The sequence below is a fragment of the Schistocerca americana genome, chromosome 7 (genome assembly GCF_021461395.2).
Source record: "Schistocerca americana isolate TAMUIC-IGC-003095 chromosome 7, iqSchAmer2.1, whole genome shotgun sequence".
NCBI lineage: Eukaryota > Metazoa > Arthropoda > Insecta > Orthoptera > Acrididae > Schistocerca > Schistocerca americana.
Genome location: NC_060125.1, coordinates 607190019 through 607210019, shown reverse-complemented (window position 1 = coordinate 607210019; position 20001 = coordinate 607190019). Strand labels below are relative to the sequence as shown.

The window sequence follows — 20001 nt, the reverse complement described above, 5'->3', positions numbered from 1 at the left end:
CCTATCAATTATCTACGAACAGGCAGCCATCCAGACAAAACAAAGATGTACATTCTGGATCAAGATGCACTATACTGACACTTACGACTCCTGTCACAATGATACATTTCAACATTCCAAACTCTCATTGTAACACAGTTTGCAGCATGTTATAAATGGAGCTAGACTGAGAAGGTGCTTTCACCGACATTGTGTCAGCAGGTGCTACAGAAAGGCAACATAAACCACAGCCTGGAATTAATAACAGAAGAGGAAAAATAGAATACAAAGACTCAGCAATACAGCTCAGGAAAAAGGAAAACCATGCGTGAACTGTCTGGTGTTAGCTGATAATTTTGTTTGAAATTCTGGCCGGTACACAAATTCAAGACAATATCAGGGAAAAAGGGGGGGGGGGGGGGGTGGCATTAGGCAGTAGAGCATATTTCAGCAGGTCCGCATAGAAAACTTGTAGTAAAAACAGTGGCGTAATAGAAAACTTAAAACCGTGTACAGGAGAAATTTCAAGAACCTGTCTAAAGAAGAATCTGTTTGAGATGAAAGGGTATACATAATGGAAAGAGCATACAGAATGACTACGAATATTTTTGAAGACTACTAGCACATGTCAAGAAATGCAGAAATAATATGTTACAGGACAGTAGTGAGAGCAAAATGCCTCTACGCAAGCGAGTGTTTAGCAAGGAAGCATATATCAAATGAACTAGAAATAATGGAGAAAAAAATGAGGACAATTACAGGTTGAATGAGAACAACAGAAACTTGAAAAACCAATTTTCGTACGTATGACAAGTTCACCAATAACAACTTATTTTGCAATTTATAATGGTTGCAGCAGGGTTCTCAACAGCAGTTAACAATGCCCTTCTATACTACATGAGAAGATTTTGGAGGGGGGGGGGGGGGGAGGAGGGAGAGAGGGGGGGAGGAGGGAGAGAGGGGGGGAGGAGGGAGAGAGGGGGGGAGGAGGGAGAGAGGGGGGGAGGAGGGAGAGAGAGAGAGAGAGAGAGAGAGAGAGAGAGAGAGAGAGAGAGAGAGAGCGCACACACAAACACAACATGTAGAGAAGTATCAAATTTTTCTGGTGTCATGACCAAATCAAATTTGTTTGCCTTACTGAATATCAATTATCCCAAGTATCAGTAGCTTTTACACTTATGGGTCAAATTCAGATATATCAAAATAATCAGCTCAGTGAAATGATTAGCAGTACCTTCACACTCAATGCAAAACAAAATTTTCAGATGACAGATTTTCTGGTCCATAACGCAATGAATTAATGGTAACAAAATTTTCGGTTTGTTCCCCCTCACCCAAAGTATATTTTATCCATATACTTTAAATTTGTCACAAATATGCCCAAATTAATTACATTGCAATCATTATTGCATAATATTCTGGAGCAATCCATCTTAAGTCACTATGATACTAGTATTGCAAGAGAAGAAAATTACTAAAATTGTGTCTCCGAACAAAGGGGATGTCGTGATTTTCCCCATAAACTTAAACCTTCGATCTCTAGCACAAGTAATGCATTCATGACATGAAATTTTGAACTCCCAATATACCATTTAAAACTGTGCAGACATCAAATATTTAATTAATTGAAAAGCAGAAATAGTTTCAAAAACGAATCTCGTTCACTGAAAAGAATGCTCCTTATTCTTCTATCCGAAATGCTGTGAATTTGAGGGGGACACTTCCACAGTTCCAAAATAAAACTTTTACATTTTCCTGCAACCCAAGTGTATGTGGCTGTATTGCAATTGCCTCTGAATAGCAATATGAAGCTTTCTCGCCACTCTTGTTAAAAAAATTCATTATTAATCTCTATGTATGTCTCTTTTATAACAAATTAAGTGATTTGAAAATTTTATGTTACAATAAGAATAAGTCTTTTTTACATTATCACTACATTTCACATTGTGATAATTCTGGAAAATGAAAATATTGAACATTACAAACAGTTACCTGGGTTATTCAATAGTTTCAATAAAGCTGTAGTATACGCTTTCAGCGGCTTCTTCGTCAGCATCATCGGAGTGCACTTAGTAAAACAACGTGCAAGAAATGATGCAGTTTCAGCTTTGACACTAGGGTTCTTGTTTTCGAGTGCTTCTAAACAATCTTCTTGGATTGCTTCTATAGTCGTCTGAAAATTGGTAATACTGTCATCAACAAGAACAAGAACAACAAGAACTTGGCATACAGTCAGTGGAGGAGGACAACCAGTGGAGTACTCACGCTGACATATATGGCGTCAATTGCCTCCCTCAGTGCAGTCACGACATTCTGCTTCTTTTCCCTGAACTTCTCCAGTATGGTCGGAATGCACTGGCTGGCATAGGGCTGGAAGCGTTTCTTCAAACCATTTGCGAGAGCAGCCAAGCATTTACCTGCCACAGCTATCACCATAACATTTGTATCTTTGCCTACCACCTGCAAATGGAAGGTAAGATTGTTTAAAGTCAAGCCAGCTGTTCAATTACACTACAAAAGTGAAACATTCAGAAAACAATGTGGTAACTGATTTAGATTGAAAGCACCATTTTATTTTGGAAACCTAGCAGAAATAATTACTATGCAACCATTTTTTTCCACTTCTAACACTGGAAATTATTTGTTTATAGCATCTAATTTCCTCTTGTGGATTGTAGTCTCCAATTCTCCCAGAAAGTTCAGCTTGCTTCCTTCCTTACATGAAATTTTGGCATGTTTTAAATGAATAACAATGGCAACTGACTTTTGAACAGCATTATTGATACTATGGTGCTTCACCTTTGGACACTGTGTCAGAGACTTCTGTCCAATTATGATTAGTACATGTGTGTGGGCAGGCTCGTCCAAAAATTGTTGCAATTGAAATATTGACGGTAAAGCTGACACCTTTCAAACAGTGCAACAGCAAGTAAACATTAAATTTATATTTTAATGTATTTACATTAGCATTATTTCAAATATTCATACAATTTTGTTCTTTTGGTGTTCTATTTGAATTTTATGAGCATGCTAAAACTTAATTTACTTCTCTACTGATACGGAGTTTTATAGACCCCCATCACCATGTTGTTTTAGCTGATTGCTAGTGACCACAAGCAAACAAGATTCCCAATGTCAAGGTTCTCATTATGCTTTGCCGTAATAATTAAGAAGTAACTTAACGGAATTTTGAAACTGAGCTTTGTAATTAACATCAAGTAAGTATGTAGCGAGCCTCAGGAGATCAACGAAAACAGACGCTGATATTTGCATGTTAGATTCCAAGAATACACAGTCAGTGTCATCACTTCAATGAACTATGATATACAGGATTTAATGGAAAGAATACAGTACAAAGACCACTGTTTTTACATCAAGCAAATTTTTTAATCAACAACGATGAGTGTTAGTTGTTCTGGGCAGACAAAAGAAACGAACATATGTAATTACAGAATTCAGAGTAAATAAGCAGTCACCTCTGACTCAATAACACTGATTTTTTTGTTTCACAAGTGTAAATGAATTGTTTCAAGAACCTGTAGTTAATGAGAAATATTTGAAGTGTAAAGAAAGGCTATATTGACAACATTTTTTTTTAAATTTGTATCACTTCATTGCTACAAAACAAAAGAAATGTGTCCATGTGTAGAGTCTACTCACCTCTAAATGCAACACAGATAAACAAACCAAAAACCACACAGCAAAATGTTACATCACAGTGAAAACAGAACAATACGTCTCAGACCCCAATATCACATAACCAAAAGCCATAGCCCCAAAAGACAGAAGCATGCACTATCGCGCACAGTAGTTTGATGAAAGCAGAGGTTACACCCTTCTACAAGAAGGTTGGTAGAACTGATCTCCAAAAGAATGATGGGCACTTTTAGCTGCAACAGGCAGAAAACGTGCTTTGTTAGTGCTGCACATTTTAGTGATTTTGATCAAGGTAAACTAAGGCTGCAGTGCTGTTCTTCGGCACACCAGTACAGAAGTGTGCACATAATTAGCTAAGTGAAAAATCCATGCAATATGCTCATTTATTTATTTATAACAGCCGACTTCGGAGTTTTCCCTTGTGTGAGACCACGTATACAAGATCATATGCCAATTCAAAGTTCTAGATTCAAATATTTTACTGTTCGCGTCACTTCTGCATAATCTTTCATTGACTGTATCAATACCCATTTGTATCGTGATACACAGTGTTGCTAAATTTCGAATATTCGCAAGTGCTTAGATAAACTAGTACGGTTATCATCAACTGTAGGCTTAAACTAATCTGTGGTCTTTTAAAATTTTTTTCAGAACAGTAGGCCTACCTTCGATCAAAACAATAATTCTCATATTTCATTGTACAATTATGTGAGAAATAGGTTAGTTTGAGAATTACAACTATATTTTCGTAAGTTACCAGTACAAGTGTCTTTAATATGTAATTTACTTCGAAGCAAAACAACATTTGTGGTTTCCGCTTCAGCCAAAGAATACATCACCTGTGATTTCATTGTATGTCAATGCAAATAAATGTGTGTTTCTGAGAATTTTTGGGAGCTACCATTGTCCTTTGCATAACTATGAGCAAATTGTAGCTAATCAGTATTTGTGATTTAGTTACTGTAGTGGATTTTGTAACTAACATATAGCGTTACATGTAGTTTTCTCTGAAAGAGGAGTAGCCCTATATATTATCTGCATTTATAGTAAATTAACTCTGTTTCAAGTTTTCTAACAACTATAATTAACTTTAATTAACATCAAAATGTTTTAGGAAACTAGAAACTTTTACTACAGGTTTTTGTGTTGCCTTAATAGAAATATCGTTTTTGTGTATCAGCCGCAGTTGTTGTAGGGTATTAGCAACTTTTTAGCTTAGATTAAAAGATAATCAGCAGCCTTAATTTAAAGTTGTTTGTTCACTGCCTTGTAATATATTACACCAGCAAAAATGCAGCCATACTGTGAATGCTGTTCTCAAACATATGTAAGATGGTTGACTTTCGTAAGCTGCTGGAAGTTGCCGTGACTATGGTCAAACAATGGGTAGCTGCTGCGAATCAGTGTTGGAATAGCTCCTGAGAGTCGTGCAGCTGTGATGCCTATACCAGAGGTATCTTAAGTACTATCTTCATCTGTGGGTGAGCTGTGGCAGCTCGGTTTGCTGGCCTAACTGCTTCTGGCCCCGGTATCAATAGTCACCTCCCTTGTGACTTATCTTTGGTTTTCTTGGTTGAGGTGTGGAGGATCGGTGTGACAGAGAGTTGTGAACAGCACGTGACTGAAGGAGGGCTGGAGCAGCAGTGCCTGGTGCTGGGGTTTCGTTGGGCAGATTTGGGATGGACAATGCATGTACCCAGCCGGATCGCTGAGTGACTTGTCGAAGGTCGGGCAACTGCTAAAGAGGGTGATGAAGATAGCGCTCTGGAGCTCTGGTGATGGGGACGTCCTGTTATTTAAAAAGGAATTAAAAAAATAATTGGTTGGTTGGTTTAAAGGTGGGAGAAGGGACCAAACTACAAAGTAATCGGTCCCTTGTTCCTAATAAAACAATGCCAAAAGTGTGAGAATAAAACAGACGAAACATATAACACAAAACGGAAAAAAAGGAAAAGTTACAAGAATGAATGGAAAGCAACGAACACTAAAAGGAACAAAAGAGGACAAGAAAGCAACAGAGACACACTAGAAACAGAAGGGAGTAAAACATGAAAGCAGATTACAGTGGCTGGTCAACCACAAGCATAAAAAGTGAAAGCTAGTCCACTCTGCAACACATTAAAGCCTCCACCCTAAAAGCACTAGGGTGGAGGACAAAGAGGGACGAAGGACATGCGCTAAAACCTACATAAAACTATGAAACCCATTCTCACGCATAAAACGTAGAACTAAAGCTGCTGTGGAGGCATTGTCACCCAACACCAAAGGCAGGGTGCTGGGAAAATTAGAAGTCTGCCGCAGAGTGGCAGGAAGTGGGCAGTCCAGCAAGAGGTGGACGACTGCCATTTGGGAGTCACAGCGACACTGAGGTGGGTCCTCGTGACAGAGTCGGTAACGATGCGTTAGCCACGTATGGCCAATGCGGAGCCGGCAAAGGACAATGGATTCTTTGAGAGAGGCCTGCATGGAAGACTTCCACACATTCATAGTCTCCTTAATGACACACAGTTTTTTGTGTTTGCTGTAATGCCATTCTGTCTCCCAAAGCTGGAAAACCCTGCGGTGTAAGACAGAACGCATGTCAGCTTCGGAGATGCCTATCTCCAAGTGGTTTCCACGTCGCCTGTTTGGCCAGCCTGTCGCTACCAGAGGGTGGCGAGGGTAGCACTGGTTGATAGCTTGTAGGCTGCTCAATGAGTCAGTACACAGGAGAAATGACTCAGCAGAGCATGAGCGGATGTACTCCAGAGCAAGAGATATGGCCGCCAGCTCTGCAGTGAAAACACTGCAGCCAACTGGCAAGGACTGCTGCTCACTATGTCCTCCATGAACATATGCGAAGCCTACATGACCATCAGCCATTGAGCCATCGGTGTAAACTGCTACAGAGCCCCGGAACATGTCAAGAATCTAGAGGAAGTGACAGTGGAGAGCGGCGGGGTTAACGGAGTCCTTAGTGCCATGGAAAAGGTCCAGACGAAGCTATAGCTGAGGCGTACACCACGGAGGCGTACGTAAACAGCCCGCAAGTAGACGTAGTAAAGGAAGGACTCCAGTTCGGAGAGAAGGGGCCGCACGCGAACCACTATCGTTGGCCCTGATCTGGACCGCCGATGCAGGAGATGAACTGCCGCGGGCAGGAAAAGGAAATGGTAATTCGGATGCTCAAGGGGAACTATGAATGTGTGTTGCGCAACTGTCGAGCAGTTGCGCATGTCTAATCTGCAGTGGAAGGACACCAGCCTCCACCAGTAAACTGGTCACCGGACTCATCCTGAAAGCTCATGTCGCTAATCGAACCCCACAGTGGTGCACAGGGTCGAGTAAATGCAATGCTGAAGGCGCTGCCGAACCATAAACCACACTCCCATAATCTATTTGGGATTGGACAAGGGCTCTGTAGAGCTGCAGCAGCGTACAGCGATCTGCACCCCCCAATTGGTATTGCTCAGGCAACGGAGGGCATTGAGGCACTGCCAGTCCTAGGAAATGATGTCTCCACTATAGTGAGCAGATCATCATTAACGTAAAATGCGGGTTCCAGATGAACGGTACGACACTGACAGAAGTACATGACACACGACTTTGTGGCTGAAAACTGGAAGCCGTGGGCTAGAGCCCATGACTGCGCCTTGTGGATGGCTCCCTGGCGGCGCCACTCAGCAACAGTAGTACTGGAACAGCAGTATGAAATGCAGAAGTCGTCTGCATACAGAGGAGGTGAGACTGAGGGCCCGACAGCTGCTGCTAGACAGTTAATGGCGACTAAAAATAGAGACACTCAATACAGAGCCCTGCGAGACTCCATTCTCCTGGATATGGATGGAACTATGGGAGTCACCAACTTGGACACGGAAAGTATGGAGCAACAGGAAGTTTTGGATAAAAATCGGGAGTGGTCCCCGGAGACCCCACTCATACAATGTAGCAAGGTTATGATGTCGCCAAGATGTGTCGTATGGTTTACGTTAAGTAAAAAAAAGATGGCAATCAGGTGTTGCCGTCTGGAAAAGGCTGTTTGGATGGCAGACTTAATGGACAGTGGTAGAGCAACCCTGGCGGAAGCCACCCTGACATGGAGCCAGCAAGCCACGTGACTCCAAGACCCAACTCAACTGCCGACATACCATACGTTCCAGCAGCTTACAAAGAACATTGGTGAGGCTGATAGCTATCCACATCAAGCAGGTTATTACCAGTTTTGAGCACTGGGATGTTGGTGCTCTCCTGCCATTGCGATGGAAAGACACCAACGCACCAGAGCCGGTTGAAGATGACGAGAAGATGTCGCTTGTAGTCAGATGAGAGATGTTTAATCATCTGGCTTTGGATGCGATCAGGCCCAGGAGCTGTGTCGAGGCAATGTGCAAGGGCACTGAGGAGCTCCCACTCTGTAAATGGGGTGTTATAGGATTCACTGCAGCGTGTAGTGAATGAGAGGACTTGCTCTTCCAGCCGCTGCTTGAGTGTGCGAAAGGCTCGGGGGTAATTCTCCAACGCAGAGGCTCGGGTAGAGTGCTCAGCAATCGCATTTGCGTTGGTACATAACTCGTCATTTATGGTAAAACCGGGGACAGCTGTTGCAGCTTGGTACCCAAAAAGACATTTGGTCTTTGCCTAGACTTGGGAAGGTGACTTGTGGCACCCAGTGGTGGAGACGTATCTGTCCCAACATTCCTCCTCCTGTTTGATAAGGTAGTGAACACAGTCATGGAGCCGTTTAAGGCTGTAAGGTGCTCCAGGGAAGAGTGCCACTTATGACACTGTAGAGCTCACCGACGCTCCTTAATTGCTTCAGCGACTTCCGGTGACCACCAAGGGACTGCCTTATGCCTCGGGCACCCTAAAGAGCGAGGGGTCACGGTTTCTGCCGCAGAAACAATTGTGCTAGTCACCTGCTCAACCATCACATCGATGTTACCGTGTGAGGGAGATTCAGCAGTGACAGCAGAGGTGAAAGTTCTCCATTCCACTTGTTCAAAGGCCATCTGGGCAGGCGTCCATGTGCCTGACGCTGGGGCAGTGACGGGAAGATGGGAAGTGGTCACTACCACACAGGTCATCATGTGCTCTCCAGTGGATACATGGGAGAAGCCCTGGGCCGCAGATTGATAAATCAATAGCCAAGAAACTACAATGAGTCATACTGAAATGTGTGGCAGCCCCAGTATTTAAGAGGCAGAGGTCGAATTGCGACAGTAAAGTTTCGACACCTGCCTCGGCCATTAAGCATACTACCATCCCACAAGGGGGTTATGGGCATTAGAATCTCCCAGAAGTAGGAAAGGTTTAGGGAGTTGATCAGTCAGTACAGCTAATACATTCAGGGGTACTGCACCATCTGGAGGAAGATATACATCGCAGACAGTTATTTCCTGCGTCATCCTTATTCCGACAGCCACAGCTTCAAGAGGGGTTTGAAGGGGCACATGTTCACTACAGACAGAATTTAGGACATAAACGCAAACTCCACCTGACACTCTATTGTAGTCGCTACGGTTCCTGTAATATCCCTTACAGCCGCGGAGGGCAGGGGTCCGCATTGCTGGGAACCAGGTTTCCTGGAGGGCAATGCAGGTAGCAGGTGTAAATCTTAGTTGCTGTAGCTCAGCCAGGAGGTGGAAAAACTGACACAATTCCACTGGAGGATCACATCGTGAGACTGGGAAGGCATGGAACATTCGATGAGGCAGTTTACGCCTCAGAGTCACCTGCTGCCACTGATTTATTGCCTGAGCAGTCTGTATCCATTGTGTCTGATGGTCTGGCAAGATTTAGGTCCTCAGCGGATGCCAAAATCTCCACCCCATCCCCAGCCGCAGAGGTTGTAGGTAGCAGTGGTGTGGGTACCACTGCAATTTCCTTTGTCTTATGAGTTTTCTTTTTGGATTTCTCTTGCTGCTCCTTGGGTTTCTCTGGCTGGGAGGACTTCACTGGCTCAGTCTCCGGGACTGAGGATGAGCGTGAAGCCCTACGACCAGCTGCTTTTGGGCTCTTCAGCCACTGGCAGGTGTCCTCTCCCACTAGAAGAAACCTGGAACCTCCCAAAGTAGGTGGTGCTGGAGCAACCTGTTACCCAGGTTTCAGTGGGTCCTGTCTACTCTGCAGAAAGTACAGGATATGTCATTACCCGTCCACCTGACAGTGGTAGATCTAGGTGTCCTACACAGGGTGGACGGGGACCAGGGAGGACTCAGGGTATTGTACCGATCCCCCAAACCAACAACTTTGAGGTGCTGTCTTTCAATGAAACTCAAACTGAGACTGTAGGATTCACTTCTCTTGTTTTGGGGAAACCTGTTTTGTCTGGTGTCAGGAGGAGGCAAACACAATCGGGTAGGGTCTATTAATTGTCGGCAGTTCAAACATATGGCGAACGATGGTACCCCTTAGGGAAACGGCAGCAAGGGACAGGAAAGGGCATGAAGTGCACTGTGTGCATGCCTTGGGGCCTCATTCAGCATGTTGATACTATTCCGGCAGCCACTGAGGGAAAAGGGTACAACCAATTGCAGAGTGCGGTGCAAGTTGGAGGAACAAATGATGCCTGTCATATGGGCTCCGAGGTCATTCTTGGGTCGTGCCAGCGACTGGCAGAGAAGGTTGAGAAGACCAGCCTTGCACGTGAGGTTTCAACAAGCTCACAATCTGTAGCACTGTCCCCAGAACTGACTGTAGCCCTGGAGAGAGAGAGAACCTGAAACAACTTTGGCTGTCAAGAGAGCAATATATGATGCCTTCAATGACTACCATAGTAGAATGTTGTCACATGACTTAACAAAATCCAAAGAAATTTGAGCCATATGTTAAAGGTTGTTGGTGGCAGCAAAGTTTGTGTTTAAAACCCAGGACAACTGGCCCAATGTAATCCTCATACCACTGAGAAGATCAATGAAGTAAGTACTAGTGTCTGTGGTGTTGAGAAACAGCTGAAATCGTTAAAATTGAACAAAGTTCTGGGCCCTGATGTAATCCCTGTCAGCAGCATCACAATCTGATGTTGAGGTAGCTTCTCTTGTAATCTATCATAGATCCCTTGATCAAAAAACTGTGCCAAGTTCTTGCAAAAAGGCTCAGGTCACACGTCTACAAGAAGTGTAGTGGTTCGAGAATTTTGGCATAAATATTTTAGATGTGAGTGGGAGAAAGGAACCCTATCTACTGAGCGTCACCTGTCTGTGTGTGCAGGTCCGAAGTTTATTGCGAAAAGACAGTAGACACAGTGGTCGAAAGGCACCAACAAGTACTTGTCGGTTGCACCATGGAAATTTTAATGAAAGCACATGGCAGAACCAAGGAACATCTGTGGTATTCAGTGCTTTTTTTTATAACTGTGACTATTGTTAGTGACGAAGAAACAGTGGAGTTGAAAAAAGATTTTTAGTAACTTAACTTGCTAGAGGCAAGACACGAGTACAATTCCTGTATAACAGTCATGGTTATCAAGCCAATTCTGTTGTATACGTAACTTAATTATTTCTAATGTGAGATGAAATGGGTGACTTTCAAGAAGTCTAATGTTTATACTGAAAGTGCGAATTTGTTATTGTGCGTGGAGTCCAAAGATACCGACAGTGTTGCCGAAAGAGCACAGGTTTAGAAGAGAAGGCCTATTAAAAAAGTCATCACAAAACGTTAGAACATGGTGACTGGCGTGAAAGGACAGAAGAAAATGGGAATTTTGGGACAACAATGAGATAAGAAGATATCACATGTTGGCACAGAAACCAAGCATAATGAGACAAAAGAATCATTCCAAGAAATTGAATTAAGCCCAAAGTATCAGATGGAGAAAATTTGTGAATGTAAAAAAGGAGAACACGTAAGAAAGCCACAATGTTAAAAAACGGGGAGAAGATCTCGACATATTACATTAAGAAGAGATATGCCTAGAACAATTTTACCAAGAAGATCAAGTGCGGTGAATATACAGCTCTCACACACATTGTGGGGACGCAGACGCGGTAACCAACCTACATCCACTGCCGCCAGCAAAAGCTTCTGTTCAACAGTGCTGACCTGCCGCCACATTTACCCACCTATGCAGCAAGAATTCTACACCGGGCGGACGCGAAATAAAAACGCTATTACTCTAGTAAAAAGTGTTACAAAATATTGTGGGGTGAACTTTTACTGTTTAATTGGTATAATTAAAATTAATATTAAATGCTTACATGACTTAAGGCCCATAGAAGCGAGGACAATATACAGTAAACTGGAGAGGTGTCAGAACCGGCCATGGCTATGAGAATTTCTAAGGAAGGTCCTGACTAGTCTGAATTAGTAAATCAAATCAAATGTCAAGAGTATACAATTAGGCGTAATGAATTCTCGATTAGATGATCAAAGTAAAACTTTAAATGCTAAGTTAAATGACCAAAGATAGCAGTCAAATGCTCAGAATGAAACTCTAAGGAAAGAAATAGGTTTGATACATTCTAGTTTAAATGCTCAGAGTGAAGTTCTAAATAATCAGAGTTAAACCTTGAATAAAAAGTCAGTAGAAACAAATCTAGTTTTGTTAAATGCCAAAATTGACGCAAAGAGCAAAGAATTTAGTAATCTATGCGAAGGCATGGATGTTTTGAAGACTGAATTTGACACCCCAAACAGTAGAGTATAGGATTTGAAATTAGACTTAAAGAAGGAATCGACCAATTCCTAGGATATTCATGCAAATCAACTGTTCATTGACTAATCAGAAACAGAATGATCAATTTCCGAGTCTGGGGGGGGGGGGGGGGGGGGGGGGGGGGGGGGGGGGGGGGGGGGGGGGGGGGGGGGGGAAGGAGTAGAAGAAGAAAGGAATTTGATATTGAGGAAAAATGTAATATGGTCGAATCCGAAAGTAATGAAAAGTTGGGATCATGTTGTAATGTTAAGTTTAATGCTGTAAAACAGGGATTGAATACTTTAAAGGAGAGCGGCGATAAGCATAGCGAATTAATGCCCATCATCCAGTCGCAAATTACAGGTGTAAGTACGCGAGTGGCTAATGTAGAAAGAAGCTTCCAAGAGAAGATAGCAAACTCTGATATAGTAAATATAAGTAGTTTGAAGGAACAAGGAAAAGGGATTATAGATCGTAAAGTCACCGAGAGAATGACATCTGAGAATGTGTCGCCTATTGTTTCCCCCGCCTATTTAAACAGAGTGATATCTAGATGACAAACTGAATGGGAGACTATATTTCTGGAAAAATATAGTATCAGGTGAATATTTGAACAACTGTTATACTGTAGCATATAGATTTTCTATTTTGTATAGAATATTTTATACCTTTTATGAAATGTTATGTAAATGGGAGAGTTTGTATCAATTTTGAAAGGGAGTAGGTATCGTAAAGCATGATTTATACTAATCGATAAATCATGGTGAACGTCGTATAGCCTAAGTAAACATCATCTACTGAATAGTACATCCAGACATGGTATCTATTACAGGTATACAAGTTTATGAGTAGAGGAAGACTCTAGGGAGAGGATGATGTATTGAAAGAAATGAAAGCAAAGTGTAAAATAGATTTACATCTTTACCAGATAATATTTAATCATAGTATACATATGAACATATGCTAGGGTAATGAACTGTGAGGCCTACTTAGACAGGATAAGGGAGCGTACTCAGCATTTGCTAAATATATAGGGCAAGCGTACCTACAAGGAGATAGGACGACTTGTTGCCTGAAAAATAGGGATGTTGCCTACCTACCAGAATGGAAAGAGGAGTGCACTGATATGGTCAACGAACAAGTAAGGTACAGTTACTGTTCCTAGAGGAAAGGGACAGTATCATGGCAGAAGTCACATTTTATAGGGATTATTCTGGCAAGTTTGAATTCTATGCACAACTAGCATTATTACATTTCATGGAAGTTTACAAGTGTCAAAAGAAGACTTTCATTTTGCCGAGAGTTCCTCCAAACTACACAGAAATACTACATTTAGTACATACTTAGAAAAAGTAGTACAAAAGGTGAGAACAGAAAGTAGATTACTCATGTGTCAAACAACTGAAATTTACAATTGAAAAGAAAAGAAATGTATACTGTTGAAATATGAATTATTACGTGTGATAATGTACATTAATGCTTGTATAAAATATCATGTGTTTGATCTGGGGGGGGGGGGGATAATGTAGTGCTTCGAGAATTTCAGGGTGAATTCTAGAACCACTTAGCCTTTCACCATCTCAAACACACGATACTTTACATGTGAGTGGGAGAAAGGAACCCATCTACTGCGCGTCACTTGTCTTGTGTGTGCAGGTCCGAAGTTTATCGTGAGAAGACTGTAGACACGGTGGTCGAACGGCACTGACAAGTGCTTGTCGGTCATGCCATGGAAGCTGTAATGAAAGCACACGGCAAAACCAAGAAACTTCTGTGGTATTCTGTGCTTTTTCATAACTGTGACTATTGTTAGTGATGAAGAAACAGTGGAGCTGAAAAAAGATTTTTAGTAACTTTTAACTTTAACTTGCTAGAAGCAGGACGTGTATGATTCCTGTATAATAGGGATGTGGTTATCAAGCCAACTCTGCTGTAAATGTAACTTAATTGTTTCTAACGTGAGACAATACGGGTGACTTACAAGAAGTCAGTTGTTTATGTGAGAATTGTGAATTCTGTTCTTTGTGGAATTAAAATATACCAATAGTTGTTGAAAAGTTTTCTTCGAGTACCTCATTATTTCATGAGAGAGAGAGAGAGAGAGAGAGAGAGAGAGAGAGAGAGAGAGAGAGAGAGAGAGAGAGAGAGAGAGAGAGAGTCTTTAAGGTTCCTGTGACTAGCATCATTCTTCAGAAGAAGTAGTTTAGAGAGATTCCAGAAGCCGGCTATCCACAGAAGATCGGCTGATCGGCTGTGGGGAGCTTGCACATACACTTCACACACTCTTAGCCATCAAAAACGTTAGAGAAGGTAGTAGAAGTGATCCACAAAAGTACTGTCCAATATCCTTGACATCAATTTGTTGTAGAATCTTAGAACATATTCTGAGCTCAAAATGAGGTATCTTGAACAAAATGACCTCAATGCCAACCAACACGGTTTTCGAAAATGTCTATCATGTGAAATCTAACTTGCGCTTTTCTCACATGACATACTGAAAGCGTTGGATCAAGGCAGGTGCAGGAAAGCATTTGACTCAATACTGCACTTATTGTTGACGGTACAATCATATGGAGTATGAAGTGAAATTTGTGACTGGATTGAGGACTTTTGGTATGGAGAACACAGCATATTATCTTGGATGGAGAGTCATTGTCAGATGTAGAAGTAACTTAGGGTGTACCCCAGAGAAGTGTGCTGGGATCCTTGCTGTTCATGTTGTGTGTATGACCTTGCATGACAATATTAACAATATTAATAGTAACCTACAACTTTTTGCAGATGAGGCAGTTACCTAAAATGAAGAAATGTCTTAAAAAAGCTGCATTAATATTCAGTCAGATCTTGGTAATATTTCAAATTGAAGCAAAGATTGGCCAACTAGCTCCATATGTTCAGAAACGTAAAATTGGGCATTTCACGAAGTCAAAAACTGTAGTATCCTGTGACTGTAATATCTATGAGTCACTGTTGCAATCTGTCAATTCATACAAATACTTGGGTGTAACACTTTGTAGGGATATGAAGTGGAATGACCACATACACTAAGTTGTGGATAAAGCAGGTGGCAGACTTAGATTTACTGGCAGGATACTGGAGTAGTGCAATCCGTCTACTAAGGATATTGCTTACAAATCATTCTAGAATATTGTTCAACTGTGTGGAACTTGTGCCAAATAAGACTAACAGAGGCTCTGAATGTATACAGAGAAGGGCAACACGATTGGTTACAGGTTTGTTTGACCAATGGGAGAGTGTCAGAGGTGGTGATAAAACTGAACTGGAAGACTCTCAGACAGACGTAAGCAATCCTGAGAAAGTCTGTTGAAGTGTCAAGAACCGGCGTTAAATGATGACTCTAGGAACATACTACAACACCCTGCACGTTTCTAACATAGGGATTCTGAGGACAAGGTTAGAGTAATTACAGAGTGCACACTGGCAATCTCTCTCTTCCCACGTTCCATATGTGAATGGAATGGGAATAAACCCTAACAACTAGCACTATGAGAGATACCCTCTGCCATGCACTTCACAGAAGTTTGCAGAATACAGATATAGTTGTAGATTTGGTGTGGGAGATGTAGAGCTGGTGCTTGCAGGGTGGCCAGCAATTTCAATTTAAGACAATGAGCTGTTATAAAGGGCAAAAGACAGTGTAAACATTTTTGTGCAAGTCAGTCAATGAACAATTTTTACATACACAGGTTTGCAAAACACTTGGGCTCTCATGTATTAAAAGTTTTAATTCACAATTAAATTTAAAAGCCTTTCCCAGAGACTGAACCATACAGCGACAGTACCTTTTTTAAACTGCGGACGAGGTCACCATAGTCACCATTTTCTAGTTTAGGCGTTTGCAGTAACTGCTCCAGACTGTCGACAGCCTCTTTTCGTTCTTGCCACTTCACTGCCTCTAATTTTTCATAAAAATCTTTTGGTAACTTTGATAAAATATCTACGGGTTCCATCAGATCGTAAGGATCTACTTCAGGTGCAGCTCCATCTTCTTCGTCCTCTTCTCCTGTAACAGCAGTGGAACATAATCTCCCAGGACAACATTAAAGCAAAATAGAAGTTGTATGTACATAAGAAGTAATTAGCTGTTTATTCCACATATAAAATTTATTTTACAGAATTCAAAGCGTAGCATCTTGAAATAAACATGAAACTTGCAGAAAATTATAAATGGTATGTGATCACCATCACTGTAGCGTGATTTGAATAACCTTCTGAACAATACATTAATCAAAATCTAAGAATAATGCTGTACAATCTGGATTTCAATACCACAGATTATAGCCTTTATTATTATGCATACTGCCAAAAAAGAAGCTTAAATCATTTTATAATAATTTATTATGTCAACTATCACTTAGGTGCACAAAGAATATTCAAAATACTGGTTTTGACAAACAGATGGCATCTTCAAATGTGTTTAATCTACAAAATCATGTCACAATGTGATGTACATTCACTGAGACATTAAATTAATGACCTCAAGGTGTTCAAAGTGCTTAACTATATTTGTTTATCTGTACAAAGCTTTCTGTGGATTAAGCACATCTGAAGACGGCAAATACTTCCCGAACTCAATTAAAATATTTTTTATGCAAGGTGCAGAACACACACATAAAAGAATGTTTTAATTAGGCAAGCTTTCGGAGTCAGTGGCTGCTCTTTCAGGCAGAAAGGTTGAAGTGGAAGGAAAAGGGCTGAAGGAAAATGACTAGACAGATCCTCTCCAGTCCTTTTTCTTCACCCCTCTTCCTTCCCCTTCAGTCCTTCTGCCTGAAGGAGCTACTGGCTCCAAACGTTTGCCCAATTACAGTCTTCTTTTATGAGTGTGTTCTGCCACCTCTTGGTGAGCAGATTTTTTTATCCATCAAATTAAATTATTTTGTCCATCCAATTAAATTATTTTGTCCATCCAATTAAATTATTTTGTCGAGAATTGGAAAAACAAAATATTTAGCTTCACACTGATCTGGTAACACTGAGATTATCTCTTTCAGATCACAGATTACAGATACTGCACACGTCTTTTAGCGCATTACCTTGAATGAACCAGCTGCTCCTACAACATAGGCCTTCGTCGCTGGCATTTGCTATTTTGCCGATACCCGATTCATGGGCATGAGGTCGTGGTCCAAGCCATAATTCTACGTCCAATATTTCGTCTCCCACTACAGGAGACTTCATCAGAGGCTTTAATGACTGAGAAAACTGTTCCAGACTCCAAACAAGCTCAACAAACCAAGCTGTTTATATGTATCCATGGAACAGTAGGTCTGTGATGTCATCAGACTGCTGTCTGACAAATTCGAAAGCAGAAAGATAATTTCAACAGAAATGCTAAATAAAACAAAGAGTGCCAACTCTCCCCCTGTACAAGCTCCACAGCACCTGCTGGCGTGACTCCACGATCTTAGGCAGCAGTCTGATGATGTGTGGATACAAATAAACAGTTTGGCTTGTTGAGCTTGTATCAAGTCTAACAGCTGTCCAAGTTGCTAAAGCCTCTGATGAAGTCTCCAGCAGTGGCACAAGAAACATTAGGCAGAGAATTATGCCCTGGACCATGGCCTTATCATACCGGCAACATCAGCAGCTGTCAATCGCCACCACACAAAATAAAACAAAACCTTACCTATGTCGTCACCTGCCGCCATTTCAGCAGCTAGCTTTGCTTGCTTCTGCTGCTGAGATCTCAGATAACGAGTTGGAGCCACCTTCATCCCTTTCACTTTTTCGAACTCTGTTTCCAATTCAGTGACCTGAGTGCAACAAGACAAAATATTTTATTCATATTAACTCGCACCATTGTCCTCAGCACCTAGAAAACCAACCTCTAGGATGCAATTACTGCACAAACTAACCTGGACAGGTTTCAGTGCCGTAAGCTGTGGTTTCAGCGCAGCACCAATCCACCTGTACATCTCGATAACTAATGCTTTGCCCTCATCTCTGACCGTTTTATCCCTGTCTTCCAACAAAACTGGTATTTTCTTCACCAATGGCTTTATGTTTATAACTTTAATACCAAATTCTCTGAAAATGAAACAATGCAAAAAACAGTGTGTTAAGGTACCACACACAACATCAACTATTTTCTACTACAGATCACTTCAAATTGTTGCTCTAGATACCTAAGAGCTTCCGTCATAGCTGCAACACAAGCCGCCACAGTTTTGGGGTTTTTATGTTCCATTCCTTTCAGTAGTTCCTCTTGAACAGCTTCACATTTTTCTATTTCTATGTACATCAGAGTAATCTGGACCGCTAACTCCTTTGTCTTTGTCTTGGGAGCAGCTATGCATTTAGTCACAATACCAGCCATAACCTCACCAACAGTCCTGAAAACAAGAGCTCGAGCTTTACATACTTTCTTTTTCCTCATACAAATAATAACTGTTTTAAGGAAAAGAACCTTCAAGAATGCCAACAATTGCTAAAAAAAAAACACAGTGACAGCCAATTGTCAGTGGTGTTTTGGCTCAGACAAACATCAACAAAGCTCCCTACAAGCTTAATGAAATTTAGTTCAATTAAATCAGCTGATATTGAGAGAATTAGATTAGGAAGTCAGATATGAAATAAAAAAGGAGAAAGCAGAAGGAATAGGAAAGAATTACAAACAGTTCAAACTACAAATGATCAGTGGGTTTCAGGGGGAGGAGAGGAAGGGCAGAAGACTTAAGAAATTACAACTGACCAGCAGTTCAGGGGAATAGAAAAGAAAGAAGGTACCCAATGAATTAACAATGAACTGGACCAAAAAAACTAGACTGAAGAAAGAAGAGAGCAAGAAGTCATTCAGTACAACTACAAATCTGTTTCCAGAATGGAATTTTCACTCTGCAGCGGAGTGTACACTGATATGAAACTTCCTGGCAGATTAAAACTGTGTGCCGGACCGAGACTCAAACTCAGGACCTTTGCCTTTCGCGGGCAAGGCAAAGGTCCCGAGTTTGAGTCTCGGTCCGGCACACAGTTTTAATCTGCCAGGAAGTTTCAATGAACCTGTTTCATTTGCAAAACAATTTGTACCAGTGACTGAAAAGTCAATCTATTGCAAGACCTGCAATCTCAATGGAAACAACCACTCAAGCATCACAAACCTCAATAGGACCTGCAACAACCCCACAAGGATCATTAACATCTCACCAACAGCAACCACAACCACTTTAGCATTAGCACCAAACTCCGCTGCAACATGTGGTGGTTCCACATGCCCAGTTGGGAGGAACATGAGACAGCAAATGACAGCAAAGTCATCCGAAGGATGATTTTTCTTTTAAGGGGAAAAGGAGTAAACTGTGTGGTCATCAGTCCCTTTTTCCTTAGGCACACAGTTCTCTGATTAAAACTGTACCCCAAAGCAATTCTATCGCTGGAAATCTGGGGAAGGAACAAAATGTTTGAGGACTAAGTGCGTAACCACGCTGACGAGAAAACTAAAGAAGCAAACCTGAAGTGAAAACATGAACTAACAGTGGAAAAAAGTGGCAGTAATTTCCACTAATGCTGGAATGAAGATTTTTCACCAAAATGTTCAGTCCCTATATAACAAAGTCGATGATTTAAACATACTGATGTTACATGAACTGAAAGATATTTCTGTATTGTTTCTTTCTGAGCACTGTTTTGATGAAACCTTAATAAAATCAGTCTCCATACAAAATTTCTTGCTGGTTGACTATTACTGTAGACTAGGCAGCCACTATGGAGGAGTAGTCATATTTGGCGAGGAT

General features: G+C 41.4%; 1 protein-coding gene across 2 annotated transcripts in view; it reads right to left on the bottom strand.

Annotated features, from left to right (window-relative positions):
• The window catches only part of LOC124621862 (protein mini spindles), a 144360-nt gene that overhangs the window by 76338 nt on the left and 48021 nt on the right, over positions 1 to 20001 (bottom strand). For both annotated transcript variants that reach the window (XM_047147324.1, XM_047147325.1), the window contains exons 4-9: positions 18397 to 18603; positions 18127 to 18298; positions 17898 to 18024; positions 16051 to 16271; positions 2245 to 2439; positions 1972 to 2152 (exon numbers count right to left, since the gene is read on the bottom strand). In XM_047147324.1, the coding sequence (XP_047003280.1) occupies positions 1972 to 2152; positions 2245 to 2439; positions 16051 to 16271; positions 17898 to 18024; positions 18127 to 18298; positions 18397 to 18603 (1103 nt within the window). The remainder of the gene's footprint in view (positions 1 to 1971; positions 2153 to 2244; positions 2440 to 16050; positions 16272 to 17897; positions 18025 to 18126; positions 18299 to 18396; positions 18604 to 20001) is intronic.